Raw genomic sequence first — 20,635 nt, 5'->3', positions numbered from 1 at the left:
CAACACTCTTGGACCTGCTCCCAAGGTCACTTAACAGCAATGCATTAATGTTAGGCAAAGTCATCTTCATACCACTCTAAATGCTCTGATTAGATAAGAACATAATAAAACCCTGTTGCTAGTTCAGACCAAAGGCCCAACCAGCCCAACATCCTATTCTTACAGTGGAGCAACCAGATGCCTATGGGATGAACAAGAAAATAGTTTAAACTTCTAGTTAAATTACTCATCTGTATTAAGTGCACTTGTGAACACTTCCTTTTGCAACAATGGATTAAGACACTGTTAGTTTAAATAGCTTTATTAATGCAGAGAGAAACAGCAGCCCCAGCTGAAGGGGGGCAAGGAAGCCACAGGAGTGAGCAGTCAAGCTCAAGGAAACCTCTGCTGTTCTCTCAAACACAGGAAAGATCCATTAATAAATGAGGCACAACACTTCCCTCCAGGGAAACTGTGCATGGCCTATAGTCAGAGACCCACATAGGACCAAGATGCTGAGGATGATGATGGGAGAATGTCAGGTGACACCAGTCTCCCGTCTTCAGGAGTGTATGTCCAGTCAATGAGTAATGGAGGCGCAGGGCCTGCCACAGAGGAGGTTATAACCAACAAGTGCTGGAAACGGCAGGGAACCAAAGTTTCAGAAACAATCCATTTCCATGCTCTGGGGCTCCAAGGCAGTCCAGAATGATCCATGTTCCCTCAAACCCATAGCAGGCTTGATTATGCTCCCTGTCTTTGGATTCTGTGGCAAGTTGGGCATCATCCTTGCCCTCATGCTCTGGGCCATCCCTGCCCAGTGTCCTTTCTGTACCCACTCAAATGCATAAGCTGTGCTCCTTGCGTACCGTGCACTTCCGGCACTGCACCACACAGCACCAATGGAAGCGGCAAAGGCAGTTCTCTTCCAAGAGAAGTGTTTCGTCGTGGTGGCCGCGCCCACAACATAGCAGATCGCAGCCACTCATGTCCATGGCGGTGCTGTTGCACACTCGTCCACGCGTGCCCAGCGAACCCGTCTTGCGGTTAGCCACGCAGAAGTCAGGTGAGTCGGCAGAGTAGATGAGGTCCTGCCGGTCCGGGGGCTTGATATTCCGTCCCACAGGGATGAGTGTCTTGCCATCGTTGCCACCCATCACTTTAAAGGCCCCATTAAAGCGTTCAAGGAGGCGGTCTCCCACCTCCCGGAAAGGGGGCATCTTCTTCCAGCAGGTGCGTAATGCACAGGAACCCGAAAGTCCATGACACTTGCACTCTGTCCGCATGTGGTTCTTCACTGCCTGGAAGGAGGAAAAGAAACAGCCATTGGAGAAAATAATTCATACCTCCAAGAACACACTGCAATGGTGAAAGTGGCAAAATCAACATCAGCTCACCACAGTTGAACTACAACTCCCATCAGCCTATGCTGCCTGGGGCTGATGGGAGCTGTAGCCCAAGACAACTGGAGGGCACTAGGTTGGTAAAGGCTGCTTTCAACTACAAGAGAAGGTGGGGTGGAAGATAGCTCATTTTGAGCCTAATAGAGAAAATGAAAATGCATGTCATCCACAGTCAGATTACTGTGTTCTGGCCCTCAGACCCTGAGAATGACATTGCCTATCAGTGCCTTACATTCACAAAAGAGGAGGGAGGTGATGTAAACAGCACCATGCTTTAGAAGTCAGATTATGAAGGAGATAATATCTCAGGAGAACTAGGTTCCCTGTCCCCACCTCCTTCCCATATTCTGAATATGGACCAAAAGACTCTGACTGGGTTACCCTCTTCTACATGTGAGAGCATGTAATACAACAGTAATATTTAGCATTTATGTGATACAGTCCTGGAATGTTTGGAATACTTTACATATGCTATATCAAGAATTCTAAAACAACCCTGCAGTGTAGGCCAGTATTATTATCCTCATATTGAGGGTGGTGAGTTGAAATTGCCAGTTGCCTAAATCTACCCCTACAGAGCTTGTTGCTACTGGATTTGATCCAGGCTCATGCACCTCCCACATTTCAGTACTACATCACATGAGCTCTCTATGCATGTAAGTGCATAGATCTGTCTGCTTTGCATACCTGTTCATAAACTGTCTAACTGTCCCCTCTGGCCTTTTGTATTATTATCCATTGATAAATTGATGGTTCTGATGGGGATCATGAAATCTTCTTGTTCTGCCAACCAGTATGTTTTTGGTGGTAATCCAGGATGAGCCCCAGGACTGATTGAGGGGATGGAAAAGACAGGCAGAGGCAGGAGGAGGAAGAGGATACCTAAAGATTACAGAGGGAAATTCAGGTGGCAGGCAATGAAGGCAGGTTGAAAGAGGTGTTTAGCCTATCAAGGGAACATGCTTTGGTTATAGGGCATACAGGGTTGAATCATGAAGTTAGAAGCAAGCTTGCAGAAAGGGAGAGAAAATACAAAGAGTTTGATGTGGGTGGGTAAGAGAGAGAGTGCATGCTTGGGATGGAGAGTTGGGAATAAACACTTCATCCAACTCTAGTAGCATTTTTGCACCGTTAAAAATGATGGCCAGCTAAAGTTAAGGGACAACAGCTTAAAGCAGGCCTGATCAGCTAAAGGATGATTTTTAGATATGAATTTGAGGTGGGTATAAATACTTTTGTTAATCAGTTGTTACTTTGATGTGTGGGATTTTATGGTATAGCTGTGTACGGATTCTCTGGCAGGGAAATGTTCCTCCAACTCCCAATAGTAAAAAGTGTCCAAATTGTTCTACACATATTTCAAATGAATTAATATTTGGCATAGTGTTGGGGCAGGAACTCTGGCTTGCTGTACCATGGAAATGAGGCCCAGTGAGGCAGGGATGGCCAAATACCTGGCAGTGGCACTTGTGCCCTATATTGCCACAGGCTGCAGCCCTTGATCTAATTTTATGTGGCCTTTGGCCAAATTTTTTAATCCCTCTGCAAGCGCTGAATTCAGCCCTCTGGAATGAGCAATCTACCCAATTTCTGGCAGCCTGCAGGGCAGTGGGGAAGGGGGCAGAGGAAGAGAGGAAGAGGAAATTGAGGGTGTGTGTGAGAGAGGGGGGGGGAGGGGTGTCAGAAAGAATGGGGAGAAAAGAGGTGGACCATTCCACTTTGGGCTCTGGGCCACTGCTGGCTTTCCCCTCACTCACCAACAGATTACCCCAAGAAAATATGCCCAACAGAAAAACCTACACTGATTTTCTCTACTTGTTGGTCCTAAAGCCCCTACCTCCAGCTTTATGTGCACATATAGATGTGCCTGTACAGTATTAGCAGATAACATGGCAGCAGTAGTGACAGTGTCTGCAAGCAAAAGGGACTACAGCATGCTGCTGTAGCCACAGGATACTCTGCCCCATTACTGCATGGAACAGAGCATGGCCAAATGCACATGCATGACAGCAATCCTTAGCCCTAGAACCGGATGAGGGCTCAAGCTGTGTGAGAGCAGTTGGGGTGATGACCTTGACCATAGAAATAGGTCTGGACACAAGGCAGGGCTGCGTCACTGGAGTGGAAGTGAGGATGTGACGGGCAGCCAAGTTAAGCCTAAGCAGGCCATGTTTTGGCAAGTAATGGGGCAGTCACAGTTCTCTCCACCCACCAAGGAAGAAGGCAGGGTTGTCTGTGGAGAGAGGATTCCAGATACCCAAGTAGTGAGGGGAGGCTGCCCTTACCAGGCGTCCCGCTTCGTTGTTGTGCAGGTCAATGAGAGTTCGAATGTCGCTCTTGCCACGCTTGCGCTTAGCGTCCATGAACTGGCGGGATTTCTCATAGCCAAAGTCAACGTCATCCCCGCAGCCGCCCCACTCCCAAGCAGAGCCCTCTGACCCTGTGATGGCGGGGGGCAGAGGAGGGGACCGGCTCCGAGTCGCCTCACAACCGCATGGCAGCAACTCGCCCATGCTGCAGGCCTGGGTGACGGCATGGCTCACGCCGGCCGCTGTGATGGCATAGACAAAGGCTGTCTCCCGGATATCTGTGTAAGAGAGTGAGAGGACAGAGCAAGGGAAGAAGAAAGAAATGGAGAACATCAAATGGAGTCAGGTTTAAACAAACAAACAAGCCACTAGTTAATGGGCCTGCCAGGGGTAAGTCTGGCAAAAAGCACGGCCTATAACAAACCATAACAAGCAGAAATCCAACCAGTGAAGATTCCCCCCACTGCAGTTCCAGGTGGGGTGGGTGCACCTGTTCAGTTTCTGCCTCCCTGTTGTTAAACACATTTTAAAAGTAGGGTGAGAGGAAGTAAACTCTGCTCCTTAGTAGAACTACGGTAAGTTGCCAGGCTTAAGAACCTCTTGGCCCTGCCTCCAGTCAGCTATCACCCAAAGAGGCCTATCTCAGCCTCCAATATTAATTTCAAACTCCAGCTATCTGTATACTGTAAGTCTAACGTTGCAGCCTTATGCTGGGAGTAAGGCCCACTGTAATCAGTAGGCCCGCTGGTGACATTTTAAAACTAGTGAACGCACTTCCCCACCCCCCAAAAAATACTGGGAATTGTAATTTATTAAGGGTTTTAGGAACTGTAGCTCCGTAAAAGGTAAACTATAGTCCCCAGGATTCTTTGGAGCGATGTGCTTTAAATGTCTGCCTACGGCTGCGTGGGACTGGACTATACAGGAAGGAAGTACTGCAGCTTTCCCCGCCGAGGTGACACGAGGGCTGGCTGACTGGACAAGAGGCTGCTGCTGCTCGAGTGGCGACCACGGGCTGTTTTTGTTCGTTTGTTTTTAACCCGAGTGAGGCAGCGGCTTGGGGTGCCATGCAAAGGGCGGCAGAGCGGGAGGCGGTCATAGTTGCCTCACCCGGCACAGTCCGGCGGGAGATTATCCCGCGCAAATCTCAGCGAAAAATGCGCGGCAGCTACGGAGGAGAATTGCACGGCCCCGGTTGAGCTCTTCTTGCTCAGCAGCCCGTCGGAAACGCGGCGGGTGGAAAAATCAATCTACTCCACTAAGGAATTGCTTTGCTGCCCGAGCCCGGCAACCAGGAGGGCAAGGCCAGGTTGGAATGCCCCCCGCTCTCCTCCTCCTCCTCCACCCCAATAACCTGGATTCTTATTGACAGCGGGGCGCCAGTCGCCCCTCCGCCGCGGGACACGAGTTCCAGGCATCCCTCGCCATGCCGGGACCTGCCACAGCCAAAGGGGGATTCTCCTTTTGCTTGCTCCGGCACCAGGCGCCGCACCCGCCGGGGGCTCAGTCTCTCCCGTCCGCCCGCCCGCCCTCCTCCTCTCATTTTGCCAGCAGTCGCCCGGCTTGTTACAAACCCGGAGCCGCCCGCCGGGCTGAGATACCAGGAGCGAAGGACACGGAGGGAGGACGGGATGAAAACGGGCGGGCTTCTCTCTCTGCGTTGCAGGAGGGCATTCCTTTACGTGGCCGGCCGGCTACCCGGCTCGGCAGCAACAAGCTCCCATGCATTTTGCCCGCAGCATCTTCGCGCATACCTTCCTGCGTTGCACAAGCAACACCACCCCCGATCCAGTTTCTATCCATGCTCCGCCGCCACCAAGGTTCACTTGCTTAGTCCCTAGGACTCTAATCGTCGCCTTAAGACATATAAATGTCCAAGGGAGAAGCGCGGGTGGAAACACAATGCCGCAGCTCGCTAATTAGGGAGTGAAATGACCGACAAGGGAAAGAACCTTCCATTCCTTTACTTTCGTACTTTGGAAGTTAGGTTAGAAGCCTGATGGGCTTCTGCTCTGGCTGGAAAGGGCTCTGAAGAGCAAATATCTAAGGGAAATATTGTCATCGTCTGCATGTGCTCTCAATAGAAATGTTAGCCACTGTGTACAAGCCCCTATAGACTGGTGAGGTGGTGGGGGTTTTGGGGGGGATGCGTTTTGCAACATGTTATTAATACAATAATAGTGCATTGGTGGTGGGTTTATATTGGACCATCCCTGTACCATTCTGCTTTGTTAGTTGCATTGCAATGCTTCCCCAGTATTACTGTATTATTGCCATCTGAAAGGGCACAACAAAATCAAGAAAAACAACAGCATGAGTAACTTTGTGGTTTAAAGTTATAGGATTTCAGTAGGAAGTTATGGGATATGAGCTGTATGTCCACCCTGAAACTTTTGCAGGTATTGGGAGTGGGATGTGTAGAGCCACTTGTTTTGTATTCCAGTAGATAGAAATTTATAACAATGACCTCCCAAGTTGGTGTTCAAAACGTCACATGAAATTTTCCTCAAAAAGGTGGCTCTTATTTTTACAAACCCTTTTTATGAGCCTGACAACATTAGTCGTGTCCATAGTGTGCCTGTTGCTGGCCCTAGGGCAGTGCACCAGGATCCTGCCCTGTCCTTTTGACCTGCCTGTCCTCTTACATTTGGGGCAGGGTTGGGAAAAAAGACACCATCCAGTATTGTGGCAAGGGGGCTTCCTGGGGTGTGTGTTATTTATTGCCCAGGCCCCTATTCTGTCAGGTTGCTGGGAAGCCTGGAGGAAGCTATAAGGACATGTAGGAGCACAGTCTAATGGGAGGGGGGGCGGAATGGGGGGGCAGTAAATCACTCCCAGACACGGATACATTCTTGGGCTTTATTAAAAGCTGCTGTATTGTCTGGGAGCACCCATAATTGCTTCATTACAAGGACAGTGAGACATGTCATAGCAGTAAACCTTCGGCCTGTAGCAATAACCTGTGCCGCCCTGAGGACCCAGCAATTCCCTTGCCTCACATACTCTAATGCGGTGTTGTCCTGTGCCTTCTGTGGGAGCGAGGGGAGGGGGAGACACAAAGCAACCCCCCCCCCACCTAGGAAAATGTATCAGATCCTTCTACTCCCAGAAAGGTCCTAGTCCAACATCTAATTCCCGTACCACACTGGCTATTGCATCCAGCCACAGTGCAGAAAATATTTGGACAGGGAAAGTGTTGTTTTTTCCATGATTGGCCTTGATTTCATGCACAAAGCAATGAAAGGCAGCACCCAGTTTCATTTTGAGGACTGTCCCCAGATTAAAGAAATCTTAGTAAATCAATCACTTAAATTTGTGTGCATTTGCATATGAATAAATCGGTAGCTATACATAAAATGCATATTTCCTTTGCCTTTCAGTGATCTATGCACATGTCACAACAGGCATCTTAAAAGAGCCATTTCTTCCTTTGGATGGGAAAAGGGGAGCTGCTTCTGAGAAGAGCATGCTACTGTGGTTTTTGTAAGTACCTAGCAATTAAAATAATTACAATTTGTTTTTAAATATCTGCTGCCTGGAGGAACATTTTTAATTGATCAAAAAGGTTTCAATCAATTAATCAACCATGTTGCAGCCCTTCAGAAAAATGGATAACCCTTCTTCCCTTATAAATGATATAAATGAAATTAGTTGTAGGGCTTGTAGCATATAAAGGTTTCTTCCCAATATTTTCCAACATGGAAAGCCCTTCAGTGCTGGAAATGATTTGAAACCCTTGGGTGTATCATCACATGCAACAGCTGGAGAGACATGTACGTTTCATGCAAATTATGAAATGCATGTGGCAACAGAATGCAGACTACTTCACACCTTGACATATTTTCTGTGTACACACAAAGTTGGAGCTGGTGATGTGTGAAGTTTTTGCAGGCTGACTGAAAAATATGGTTGCTGTCTGGAGGCCTCAGTACTTTTCAGCATATCACAGCGGGGGGGGGGGGGGGAATGCTTCTCTTCATGGATACACTTCAGCATTCAGGCATAGACAGAAGGTCACACACACAACAGGTCTCCTATTCCACTTTAACTATCATAGAGAATTATGGGAACTGCTGTTTGTTAAGGGCTCTGGGAACCGCAGCTTTGTGTGGTCAGCACTTTTAATAAACTGCACTTCCCAGGATTCTTTTGGGGAAGCCATGACTGCTTAGTAGGATACTGCTTTAGATGTAAGGTGTGGATGTGGCCAGACAGAAAAGCATTTCTGCTGATTCTGCATCGCTTTGCCCAGTGGCCTGCCTTCTAGTCTCTGGGAAAATCCCAAAGGGAGAAATTGCCTCCCCAAACAACAGCTCACCCTGCTGTAGGATCTTGCCGAAATATTTGCTGTGGCTGGTGCAGTTCCAGCGACGAAAGCGGAATTGGTACTGGCACTCCCGCACGCCCAGCCTGGCCCCCTTGGCCACCTCCTGCATGATCTCAGGCTCCGTCTGGCACAGCTCAGCCTGCTTCCCAGCCAGCCGCTTGGTCTTCCGGCAGATGCTGTTGGGATCCATGACCAATGGGCTGCCCACTGCCCTGGAGAGGTTGGAGAGAAAAGAAAAGGAAAAACACTCTAGCTACATAGAAATGGTTAGGCCTAGGATAGGCATCAAAGATATTGGGTGTTTTCCAAGGGACATTTTCATTGAGCATTAATCCTGATTTGTTTGCAGGGAGTTTAGATGATGTTGGCTATTAAATGAGCATTCATTCTGATCTTATGCAGGGAAGCTAGACAATGTAGCATCAAGGCAAGTGTTATTCCACACCTCCCAGTGCATGGGCGTAGCCAGCTGAGCTTTTTGTTGGGAGATTGGCTTTTGTTTGGGGGTCAGGCTTCTGCTGGGTGGGGGGAGCAGAACCTCAGTTAATTGAGTATTTTCAATGCTTTTCAATACTTTTTGAGGATTTGGGGGGATGGGCTACACCCCTTGGCTACGCCCATGTCCCAGTGCATTTTTCTATCACTTTCCTTCTCTCAAAAAGTCTGTCTTTTGCGGAAGCAGGTTTGTTGCGTAAGACCTTCCAATCAGCTTTAATTGTGCAACCTTAATTTGCCAGCAGGTGATTGAATCTCACCTGCAAATAGCAACCATCTGGGAAAGCCCCAAAATTATAAAATTATCCACTGAACCCAGATGTCTATGCAAAGCCAGTCTAGAAACAAGAAGACTTTTTTTTTATTTCCCCTCTGATTTTTAGTAAATTTGTTGCAATTTTATTAGTTTTAATAGTGGCACAGTTATTAGGGGTTTTGAGTCCACATCTTCCAGCTGACAATTGTTCTTTATTGGGGTTGTTGTTTTGGACAGGGAGGCTCCCCCTACATAGCTTTGGGTTGGGTTATTGATGTTCCTTTTTAAGTCCATCATATTTATGGGCTTTATTTCCTATTTTGTTCATAGTAATGCCTTGAGGTTTTAGAGTAGGTGACACTCAAATAACTTACACTGATCTAATGAGAAAAAGGAGGCAGAATAGAATTCAGTCTTCTAAAAGGATGCAAAGCCAACTTTAAAAAGCATTGGGGTTGAGTATTTTACAATACAGGGACGTGGGTGGCGCTGTGGGTAAAACCTCAGCGCCTAGGACTTGCCGATCGTATGGTCGGCGGTTCGAATCCCCGCGGCGGGGTGCGCTCCCGTTGCTCGGTCCCAGCGCCTGCCAACCTAGCAGTTGGAAAGCACCCTTGGGTGCAAGTAGATAAATAGGGACCGCTTACTAGCGGGAAGGTAAACGGCATTTCCGTGTGCGGCTCTGGCTCGCCAGAGCAGCTTCGGCACGCTGGCCACGTGACCCTGAAGTGTCTGCGGACAGCGCTGGCTCCCGGCCTCTAGAGTGAGATGAGCACACAACCCTAGAGTCTGTCAAGACTGGCCCGTACGGGCAGGGGTACCTTTACCTTTACTATTTTACAATACAAATGCTCTTATAAGTAATTAAAAAACACTTTATTGTATTCAAAGTTTGACAGTATGTATTTTCAAGGAATATGGATGACTGATGTAAATCCTAGCTAAAGTCCCAGGAATAAGCGTAAACCTCATTCTCTGAGGAGCATCCTAAGTGCATATTGTTTCTGCTCCTACTTGGTGACTTTACTGTACTTTGAATTATATATATTTTTGTATTGTTTTAATATGTATTCTCTGCTCTGGGCCCTTTAGGTGAAGAATGGATTACAAAAGTTATAAAATACCTAACTACTACAACAAAAACATCTGCTGTGCTAGGTCAGACTAAAAAGCACATTTGCTGTCTGTAACAATAGCAAACCAGATGCCCTGGGAATACTCACTAACAGGGCAAAAAGCACTCATTGCCTGTGGTTTGTCCTCAGCTTAAATACATAGGAATTGCTATGCTGGCTTACACCAAAGGACCCTCCAACTCTGCATTGTGCTTAGCCAATGAAATTACTTCTGGTATATACAGAACCGGCATCCACACAAACGGTGAGGATTGGGACTGTTACATCTACCTCCCTGAAGCTTAGCACTGGCACCCCACAGGGATGTGTGCTAAGTCCCTACCTGTACTCATTGTACCCATATGACTGCATATAATCTGATCGATTCACAGTAATTATTAAGTTTGCAGATGATACTACCATAATGGGCCTAATTGCAGGCGGAGATGAAACAGCGTACAGGGGGGAGGTTCAAAAAGTATCTACATGGTGCTTAGAGAATAACTTGCACCTAAATATTAGTAAGACAAAGGAGATAGTGTTGGACTTCCGGAGGAAGAGAGGGGAACCTGCCCCAGTGTATATCGAGGGGGGCTGTGTGGAGAGTGTCTCCTCCTTTAAATCCCTGGGAGTTTACCTTAGTGAGGAACTCACTTGGAAAATCAACATAACTCAGGTGGTCAGAAAGGCCCAACAGAGACTCCATTTCCTCAGGGTCTTGCGAAAGAATAATGTTAAACAACAATTGATTAACTCCTTTTACTGGTCCACAATAGAAAGTGTCCTTTCATATTGTAACACAGTGTGGTATGCTGGCCTGACAGCCACGGACAGAAAGTCTCTACAGAGGGTGGTGAATACAGCACATGATATCATGGGCTGTCCCTTGAGTCCGCTAGATGACATTGCAAGGGATCGTTGCCTTAGGAGAGCAAAAAAAATTCTCAGGGATGACTCACACCCCAGCTATCACCTCTTTAATCTTCTACCCTCAGGCAGGAGATATATAAGTATATTTAACCAGCCGTACCAATAGGCTAAAAAATAGCTTCTATCCGTGGACTGTTAGGCTGTTGAACGGAAAATAACAGCGAAATTGACTTGCGAGGTGGTGTGTTGTTCGAAAAGAGATTGAGTGTTTTTTTGGGGGGGAGGCTTGTTTAATTTCATTTTACACAAGTTGTACAATGACAATAAAGGTGTTGTTGTTGCTATATATTTTCCTAGCTGCCACTTTCTCAATCTGACAGCTGTTTCACATGACTCCCCCCCCCCCCAAAAAAAATCACCACCAGTTGACTTTTAGGTGGACTTTTAGCGAATTAATCTGACATAACTTGAGACTTGTTTTCCCCCTTAGGCCAGGGCAGGGTGATCTTCACTTGTCACTGGGAAGCTGTTCTACACACTGGGAACTATTCTACACAGAATAGAATGGGAGACCTGGGGTTGTAGAATTCTGGGCTGTACTTCAGACTACAAATAAGAGGGGGGTGGGTCATATATATCTTTGAATACAGTACTTCCCCATATTTTCTTTTAATTCCCTGAATGTAGTAACCTTAAGGAAAGGTTACAGATAGGTAGCCGTGTTGGTCTGCCATAGTCAAAACAAAAAAAATTCCTTCCAGTAGCACCTTAAAGACCAACTAAGTTAGTTCTTGGTATGAGCTTTCGTGTGCATGCACACTTCAGTGTATCTGAAGAAGTGTGCATGCACACGAAAGCTCATACTTAAGGAAAGGGTTACACTAAATCTCTTCTTCAGCCATGCTTGTTTTCTATAGACAGAGTGGGTTTTTAAAAATAAAAATATTCTTATCTACAGTCTGACATGGTATAGTCTAAGAAGAGGTCATCTCACTATCACTTTATTCTATGCAGAATGGTCCATAGTGCTAAACAAGTCCATAAAACACAGTAGGTTGTATTTTACCAAGTCATACCCAAGAGTAAAAGGTAAAGGTACCCCTGCCCGTACGGGCCAGTCTTGCCAGTCTCTAGGGTTGTGCGCCCATCTCACTCAAGAGGCCGGGGGCCAGCGCTGTCCGGAGACACTTCCGGGTCACGTGGCCAGCGTGACATCGCTGCTCTGGCGAGCCAGAGCCGCACACGGAAACGCCGTTTACCTTCCCGCTAGTAAGCGGTCCCTATTTATCTACTTGCACCCGGGGATGCTTTCGAACTGCTAGGTTGGCAGGCGCTGGGACCGAGCAACGGGAGCGCACCCCGCCGCGGGGATTCGAACCGCCGACCTTTCGATCGGCAAGCCCTAGGCGCTGAGGCTTTTACCCACAGCGCCATCCCCGTCCCCCATACCCAAGAGTAGACCAATTGAAATCAATTGACTTAATTTATGCATAAATAATAACTGTTCTCAATAGGTCCACCCTGTGTATTACTTAAGTTGGATACAACTTAATGAATTCTAGAAATGTTGCTTGTTCTGGGGTAGGGAACAGCACAATCCAGAGAAACAGGGGAAACATCTTTCTTGCGAGGAAACAGCTGACTGGCCTTGAAAAATGATAAAGGCCAGTAAACAAGCTCTGGGTTTATGCCAGCTTTCCTCCTTGGTTTACCAGATGATTCTCAGTGCAGGGGTTTTACTCATCACACTTAAGAATGTGTCTGTTGTCAACTTTTGGGGGAGGCTAGTCCCAGGAATCTCCTCACCCTAGAATCCAAGGGGCTTCAATTCTCCTGGGAGAAACTTACAAACCTGTTTCATGTCAGATGCAGTCACATGAAACATCCAGATACTGTAATCTCAATGTTCATTTCTAAAAAGAACAATTTTGCTGCTTTCATGGTCATGAAGAAGAACTTGAAAATATGCCATGTTTCTGCTAAATTTCAAAGGCCAGAGAGGGGGTTTGGTGAGGCTCCCTGTGCTCAGGCACTTGGTGTAGCCCACATGCTTCCTTGTGCATCAACTCCTGAACATTTTCCTCCTTCATATTTACTACCCATCAAAGACACATTCAACTTTTTCAGTCTGCAACATGCAATGCAATGCATTTTGGGTATCTAAGATAGGGCTATGGGCTAGGAAGGCATGGATTGATACCACGAAGGCAAAGAATAACATTAATCTGCTGTGCCCAGTGTTTCATTATTGTCCATTTTTTGTCTAGTGGCAGGCGGCTTAACAGTGTGTGATACCTGATGGTGGTATATAAAATAGCAGCTTATTTCAGGGGAAACCTCAGCACCACAACACTTAAAATTCAGAAGGCTGTCAGCCTGTTCAGAGTCCCAGATAGTGGAGCTAACAGATCTTACAGGGGATTTCCCCACTTGGATCTCTGCCTATCTTGTTGGATAAGAAGGCACAAAAAGGCTCCTTACTGCCTGGCTCATCTTCTGCCATTCTCAGCAAGTTCTGGAGGAATCAAAATGAAGAAGATGAGTCACTAGAGAAGCTGAGGCAGCCAGGGGATTTCCAGCAATGGTTCAACCCAACTCAGTGACCTGGGTACATGTCCAGAGAGGAAGTTATAAAGCACAGGGTTTAAGGAATCCATGTGCACCACCCATGAACTTTGAAGGCAATGACTGTGCCTGTGAATGAGACCACACAGGCAGAGCTGCACTTTCTATTTGTCCTGTCTTCATAGACATCCATTATGATCCCGTCATGAGCTGCTTCTGCTCTGCATCATACTGGCAATAGCTCTAGAATAAGGCATCCCTTGTGTAACGGGGTGTGGTACAAAAACATGCAACCTCTTCATAACATAGGGAGAGCTTTGCTGGATCAGACCAAAGGTCCATCTAATTCAGCGTTCTGTTTCCCACAGCGACCAACCTGATGCCTCTGTGAAACCCAAAACAGCAACAGCCCTGCCTTGATCTTGCTCCTTAGCAGCAGGTATCCAGAGGCCTAACCTCATACCATATATCAGACATATATAAGACCTATCTTACACTTAGTGGAATCCTGAGTAGCAGTGAGTGCTGATTGGAAATGCAGAAGGGTCATCATACAGTGGTACCTCGGGTTACATACGCTTCAGGTTACAGACTCCGCTAACCCAGAAATAGTTCAGGATGCTTCAGGATGAGAACAGAAATCATGCTCCAGCGGCGCAGCGGCAGCAGGAGGCCCCATTAGCTAAAGTGGTGCTTCAGGTTAAGAACAGTTTCAGGTTAAGAACGGACCACGGACTTAACCTGAGGTACCACTGTACTTTAGTAAGGCTAAGGAAATGGAAGGACTGCAAATGGGCACTGTTCTCATAAGCACAGCAAAGAAGCAGAAACCAGGAAGAGCATTCTGCTGCAAATACTGCATGCCAACCTGGGCGTCCCCCAGCTCTACCACACATCCTGTCTGCTTTGCCACCCCCTGCATTTCTACCTCATCACCATCTCTACTCTTTGGCCATTTCCGCAGAATCACTGACAGCTTCCAAGTTGTACTTTCCTCTTTATTCAGGAGTATGTACGTTGGGTTGCAGAGCTGTGCAAAGTCAACTCTGAGCTGTTTCCCACTTGGAATGTGTGCTCAGCATTATGTAATCCCACATTCAGATTAGAGTGGGTAATCTGCATCATCTGGTTTTGACAATGTCCCCAAAGTGTTGTTCAAACACACAGCTTGAACCATAGAGATGATGCATTATACGTTTTCCTTGCCATGGGAAACATCATGATGTGTTCTGAGTTCAACAGATCAGGAAGAGTAAACAGTCCATTTGCCATTTATTGGTACATGTTAAAAATGCCTCCATAAATCAATTTTGTAATTTTGCTGGGTCTGGCTAAGTATGAGCCAATCTACACATTCTGAAGAATCACACCATACGGCTCTGTTGAGACTATATTTTTCAGATTGCAACAAAACTAGGGGCAAACTGACAGCAGGCCCTTGAGCTGACGCTTTGTTGAACCATGAGACAAACTAGATATTTGCTAGAGATATGCCATAGCTGACACAACGTCACAAGTACAGGATGTGTAACTTCTGTGCAAAGAAAAAAGGGGATGAGGAGCTTGATAAGGTACCAAAGAAACCCAAACGCTAGTCACATGGTATCTAATGCACATCATTAATTGATTATAAACTATTGCATTTTTATAGATTTTGGAGCAGCAGTCACATGCAGCCATGAATAAGAGTAGCCAATGGGTACTGAAAGATGGAGAAGGGTTGAAGCTGAATAAGCACCATGGAGAGAGGCAGTCACCTGCTCAGGACATTGAAGCTCCACTTCTTGTGCACTGAATGCATTGTCCAGTCTATACGTTTAAGGCAGCATTGGACAAAGCTACCCGACCATTCTCAAAACGTTTCTCTCCAGCCACAAGGGCTGGACATGCAATCCTTTGAGATCTTAGTCAAATGTATAGGGACAGCAGGGCTCTTTTCAAATACATCTCATTGGTCTGCACTCAGTAAAACAGAGGAGAAAACAGCCATTTTTTAAAATGTGGGCTACAGGTGCCCCTTATATAGAATCATAGACATATAGGAGTCAACTCCTAGGGACTGAGGTTCCTTCAACCACAATAAAATATTTGAGGGGGCTGCCCCCCAAGGTGATGGGCATTGCCATTCAAATACTGTGCCGCATCTTGTGATCGATTGTGCAGGGCGGAGATTACCTCTCTCCCCCCCCCCCATATTTTATTCAAACTGGCACCCCTGATCATAGAATTGTAGAGCTAGGCATGTTACAGCTGCATCATGGGAGCAGTTTTGGGGGGTTAAGTCCATGCTGCTACTGTAACTTTTACAGGCCCAGTAGTATGGGGGTCCATTGCTCCCTCTGTTCTTAGCCAAGTGACAATAGGGTGGGAAGAACCTATGCAGCTGGCCTTTTGCAGAAGACACTGGGCCTTTAAATATTAAGGCAAAAGTGTGGGGCGATACCACAAACAAGCAGCTCCTATGCTGCTGTGGTAACAAGGGGGCACCATACAGATGTAAGTCAAAGCAAAGGGAAACAGAGATACATATATCACAATGGAACTGCATGGGAAAATACCACAGTATCTGAACAGATAATACTCAGTCACCACAGAAATAGAATTAGGGCTAAAAGCGGCTTATACTAACTCATTCTGATTGTCATGTACAAAAGAAAACTTAAGTCTGTAGGGATAATAAATCTACCTTTTGTGATATTCAGTTTGTGTCCATTTTGGGGGTGGAGTGTTGTTCGCCAGTACAAAAAGTGTAAAATATGTAAGGCCAGATCTCTGATGTGTGTGCAATGTGTGTGTGAAAGCGAAAACAAGTTTTATATTATCAATTTGCTAGGTTATCTCTTACCTTTAGGATCAAGTACGGTGGTACCTCGGGTTACATACGCTTCAGGTTACAGACTTCGCTAACCCAGAAATAGTACCTCAGGTTAAGAACTTTGCTTGAGGATGAGAACAGAAATCGTGCTCCGGCGGTGCAGCAGCAGCAGGAGGCCTCATTAGCTAAAGTAGTGCTTCAGGTTAAGTATAGTTTCAGGTTAAGAACAGACCTCCGGAACGAATTAAGTACTTAACCCGAGGTACCACTGTAATACAAGTCAAGCTAAAGGGATTTGCATAGGCTCTAGAATCATGAGAGCAACTATGGTAACAACTAGGAGGGCTGAGGTGACATGGGGGGATTATCAAAACTCCCTCTATTCCTCCAGCAACACACACATACTGCAAGTTGCAGCATGAGGTGCTGGGGTTTATATATGCCTGAAAATCTCTCCTTCATGGATACACACAAGCATATATATTCCTCCTTCCCAGTATTTCTAATCTTCAAGGCAGCTCACGACTAGAATCCAAAACAATATACAACAAGCTCCAGGAGAACTAGCCAGAAAGCACCCCTTAAAAGCATATAAAAAGATAACAAACTCTAAAACAGCCCAAGCTGTTGTAATAAGCTTGGTGGGAAAGGACGGCCTGGTGTCTGAAAGGTAACAAAGGCTGAACCAGGCATAAAAGTCTGAGAGGGCACTTCTATAATCAGGGCATCACTGCAGAAATGGCCCTTTCCCCTGCAGCCATCTGCCTAACTTTTGAAGGTAGGGATGCCCAGAAAAGGGTAATTGACAAAGGACCTCAGTGAGCACATGGTCACTGGTCGCAGTTATATTCAGTTGCAGAGGAAAATTGCTTTGTGGCTGCTCAAAGCAGCTTTAATTTATTACATACGTCCTGCCTTTTCTTGGTCTGCTAAATAAAATTTACATTGGTTGCTCCATCCACTTTTGCCTGTGGCCTCACCCACCACCCACATGTGCCCTCCCTTGAATAAAAAGTTGCCCAGTGTGGAGTGCATCCTTCCATCTTGAAAAGGATCCCCAGTCCAGGCATGGGTTGTTCTACCACCCCTGCAGTTTATCATCACAACAACCCTGCCAGGTGAGATAGACTGAGGGGCTGCAGCTGGCTCAAGGTCACCCACTGAACTTTATGACTGAGCCGAGAGTCTGGGCAGGGTCCCAGTCCCTGAGGCCAGAGTCTTTCATCACCAGATCCATCCCATCTGACCGCTGCTGCCATAGAAAGCAGGTTCTAGACCTGGGCGTAAAGAGCCCGGGCGATCTCGAGGGGGTGGAGTGGGGTGGGATGGGGGGTCGCTCCGCTGCGCGCCACACCGGAGTTTTGGCCTGGGCAAGGGTATCATTAAGCAGGGACAATTTGTCCTCCTTTTAAACATAACGATCAAGCCCCGGGGCGGAGGATCAAACGCTGAACTGTGGTTCACCCCGGCGAGATCCGACGGGGAAGCGCCCAGCCAGCGGCCCTCCTCTCCCTCCCACCCACGGTGGTCCTCCTCGGAGAGCGCCAAAGGCCCGCCCCCCGGCCCAGCTCGGCTGCGCCCGTTGCGCGCTGACCAGGACGCACGGCGCGCGAGGGCACGGGCAGAGAGAAAAATGCGGGCGCCCCACCGCAGCTCTCTCTTTTTTTTATTAACCTACGGCGCGGGGGTGGAAAAATAGAAGACAACAGGAAGCTGTCAGCTCTCGTCCGTCCCCCACCCCCGGGAAGGCGGCGAGGGTAGAAAAATGCTGCCAAACTGCTACTGCTTTGGTGGGGGAAGCCGACAGCTCCCGCGGGGCCCTGCCTGAGCTTGTCCCCGGCGCAAACCTCGCCTGGGTCTGCAATTACCGCGCCCTCGGCCCCGCCTGCGCCCAGAAAGCGGCCCCCGAGAGCGGAGTGGGGCCTCTCTGGGGCCGAGGTGCTGGGGAGGCGAGCAAGCGGCGAGGGGGGCTGGTGCGGATCAGGGTGGTGGACCTAAGCCCCCCCCCCCATCGAAGGTTCCCCCCTCCGGAGACTTTTCAGGGCACAAGTATAGAAAACATGCACGCGCGCATCTGCATGCTCACCGACGGGGCGCCCCGCAGAAAAGTCAAACTCTGCATCTGAAATGAAAGGTGTTGATTGTGTTGTTTTTAATGCCGCGGCGTCTGTAATAAGGGACTCCTGTGATGCTTTGTAAACAAGGGCTCCGTTTGAGCCAGGGGTCACTGGCACTTAGTCCCGGAAATTGCTCGGTAAGCCATTGCGGCGCAGTGGTGAGCGTTCCTGGGGAGGGTTTCAGTCCTTGGATCAGGGAACCTGGAGTTCGAATCCTTGCTCAGCTCCCAACCTGACTGGGTGGTTGTGGGCCTGCCGCTCTCTCTAATTCTAAACTACCTTGTGGGGATAATAAGGACACCAGTGCGGTTAAATCTTTTTAGAATGTTGTTTTTAAACTGTTTTCAGCTGTCGTTTATTATTGACCCTGGACTCTTTCTGGAGGAAGGGCAGAATAGATAAGTTTAATGCTGTAAATAAATAGGATAAGACCAAAAGTCCATCTAGTCTTGGTGGGCGACTAGAAGCGGAATTAGCTACTCCTCCCAGTTTGGAGTCATCTGCAAATTTGATGAATATCCCCTCAATTCCTTCAATCAAGTCATTTATAAAGATGTTGAACAACAATGAGCCCAGGCACCCCATTTGTCACTTTTTTTCCAGGATGACAAAGAACCATTAATGAATACTCTTTGGGTTTGGTCAGTCAACCAGCTACAAATCTACCTAAGAGTTATCTCTTTCAACCCACATTTTACCAGCTTCCTCGTGAGAATATCATGGGGGACTTTGTCAAAAGCCTTACTGAAATCAAGATACACTATGTCCACAGCATTTCCCTGATCCACCAAGTTTGTAATTCCATCAAAAAAAGAAATCAGATTGGTCTGGCATGACTTATTTTTGAGAAACTCATGCTGGGTCTTAGTAATCACAGCTTCCTTTTCTAAATGCTCACAGATCGACTATTGAATTATCTGTTCTAGGACCTTCCCTGGTATTAATGTCAAGCTCACAGGTTGGTAGTTGCCTGATCTTCCTTTTTCCCCTTTTTGAAGAAGAGGAAAACATTTGCCCGCCTCTAGTCTGCAGAGACCTCACCTGTTCTCCAATAATTCTCAAAAATAATAGACAAAGTCTCTGAAATTAAATCCGCAAGCTCCTTTAGTACCCTTGGTTGCAGTTCATCAGGCCCTGGAGATTTGAATTCATTCAAAGTAGCTAGGTGTTCCCTTACTACCTCTTTTCATATTTTGGGCTGCAGCTCCCTCCTTACATCATTTATTCTGTTATCACCAGGTTGGGCATCACTTTACTTTTGAGTAAAGACAGAGGCAAAGTAGGTGTTGAATGGTTCCACCTTTTCTCTGTCACCCAATAGCATTTCTCTGTGTTCCCCACACAGAGGACCCACCACTTCCTTGCACTTCCTCTTACTTCAGACATAGCCAAATAAACATTCTTTATTATTTTTAACCTTTCTTGCAAGCCTGAGCTCATTCTGAGCTTTAGGCAGCCTGACTTTCCCCCTGCAACTGTTGGCTACTCATGTATATGCCTCCTTTGTAATTTCCCCTTTCTTCCATTTCTTATACATGCCCTTCTTAACTCTCAGCTCATCTGTAAGCTCCTTATGCAGCCACACCGGTTTCCTGAGATGCCTCCCACTTTTCATTCTTGTTGGTATTGTCTGCATTTGGGCTTTCTACAAGGAGAAACTCCCATCCTTCTTGGACTCCCTTCTCATTGAGTATTTCTGACCATGGAATCACACCCAGTAGCTCCTTCATATTTTCGAAATTGGCCTTCTTGAAGTCCAGAGTGTGTGTCCGATTATAATCAGTTTTCCCTTGCCTCTGTATCCTGAAACCCAGGAGAACATGATCATTTCCTCCCAAGTTTCCAAGCACTTCCACTTCATCAATCAGTTCCTCCCTATTGGTGAGGACCGGGTCAAAGATAGATGATCCCCTTGTTGGTTCTTCCACCTTCTGGGGAATGAAATTGTCAGCAATGCAAAGGAGGAATTTGTCAGACCTTACACTCTTGGTGGAGTCTGAGTTCCAACAGATATCGGGGAAGTTGAAGTCCCCCATGATTACTACCTAGGATTATTTGCCTGGGAATAAACTCAACTCAATTAAATAGGCCATGAGTTTATATGGTTAGGATTGTGCTGTAAAACTGTAATCCAAAAACACACTTAGGAGTGAATTAAGTTTTATTGAACACAGCGGGACTTGTTTCTGAGTGAACCGGATGATGTTACATGACTTTCATGAGACAGTGCTGGCTTGGGCTGCATACACACAATACATTTACACCACACACACACAGCCAAAGATTCCTGGGAACTAGTTTGTTAGAGGTGCTGGGTATTGCAGCTTTTTGAAGGGTACACTAAAGTTCCTATAATAATTGGAGCTGCTCTTTAAATGTATGGT

At 47.0% G+C, this 20,635-nt stretch overlaps 1 protein-coding gene and 1 long non-coding RNA gene across 4 annotated transcripts in view; one reads left to right on the top strand and one right to left on the bottom strand.

Annotated features, from left to right (window-relative positions):
* Positions 1-285: 285 nt before the first annotated feature.
* WNT6 (Wnt family member 6) overlaps positions 286-20,635 on the bottom strand; it is a 45,252-nt gene continuing 24,902 nt past the window's right edge. For 2 of the 3 annotated variants that reach the window (XM_028741778.2, XM_028741769.2), the window contains exons 2-4: positions 8,010-8,230; positions 3,668-3,969; positions 286-1,280 (exon numbers count right to left, since the gene is read on the bottom strand). In XM_028741778.2, coding sequence (XP_028597611.1) covers positions 819-1,280; positions 3,668-3,969; positions 8,010-8,208 — 963 coding nt within the window. In that variant the 5' untranslated portion in view covers positions 8,209-8,230 and the 3' untranslated portion in view covers positions 286-818. The remainder of the gene's footprint in view (positions 1,281-3,667; positions 3,970-8,009; positions 8,231-20,635) is intronic. The other variant, XM_028741784.2, reaches the window with a different exon arrangement.
* Positions 4,634-16,016, top strand: LOC114603078 (uncharacterized). The gene is made up of 3 exons (XR_003708047.2): positions 4,634-5,000; positions 7,072-7,174; positions 14,971-16,016. It is a non-coding gene; the product is annotated as an uncharacterized LOC114603078 (long non-coding RNA).

Source organism: Podarcis muralis, chromosome 1 (genome assembly GCF_964188315.1).
Source record: "Podarcis muralis chromosome 1, rPodMur119.hap1.1, whole genome shotgun sequence".
NCBI classification, from domain to species: Eukaryota; Metazoa; Chordata; class Lepidosauria; order Squamata; family Lacertidae; genus Podarcis; species Podarcis muralis.
The sequence above is the reverse complement of the archived record's forward strand: the minus strand, read 5'-3'. Positions and strand labels throughout refer to the sequence as shown.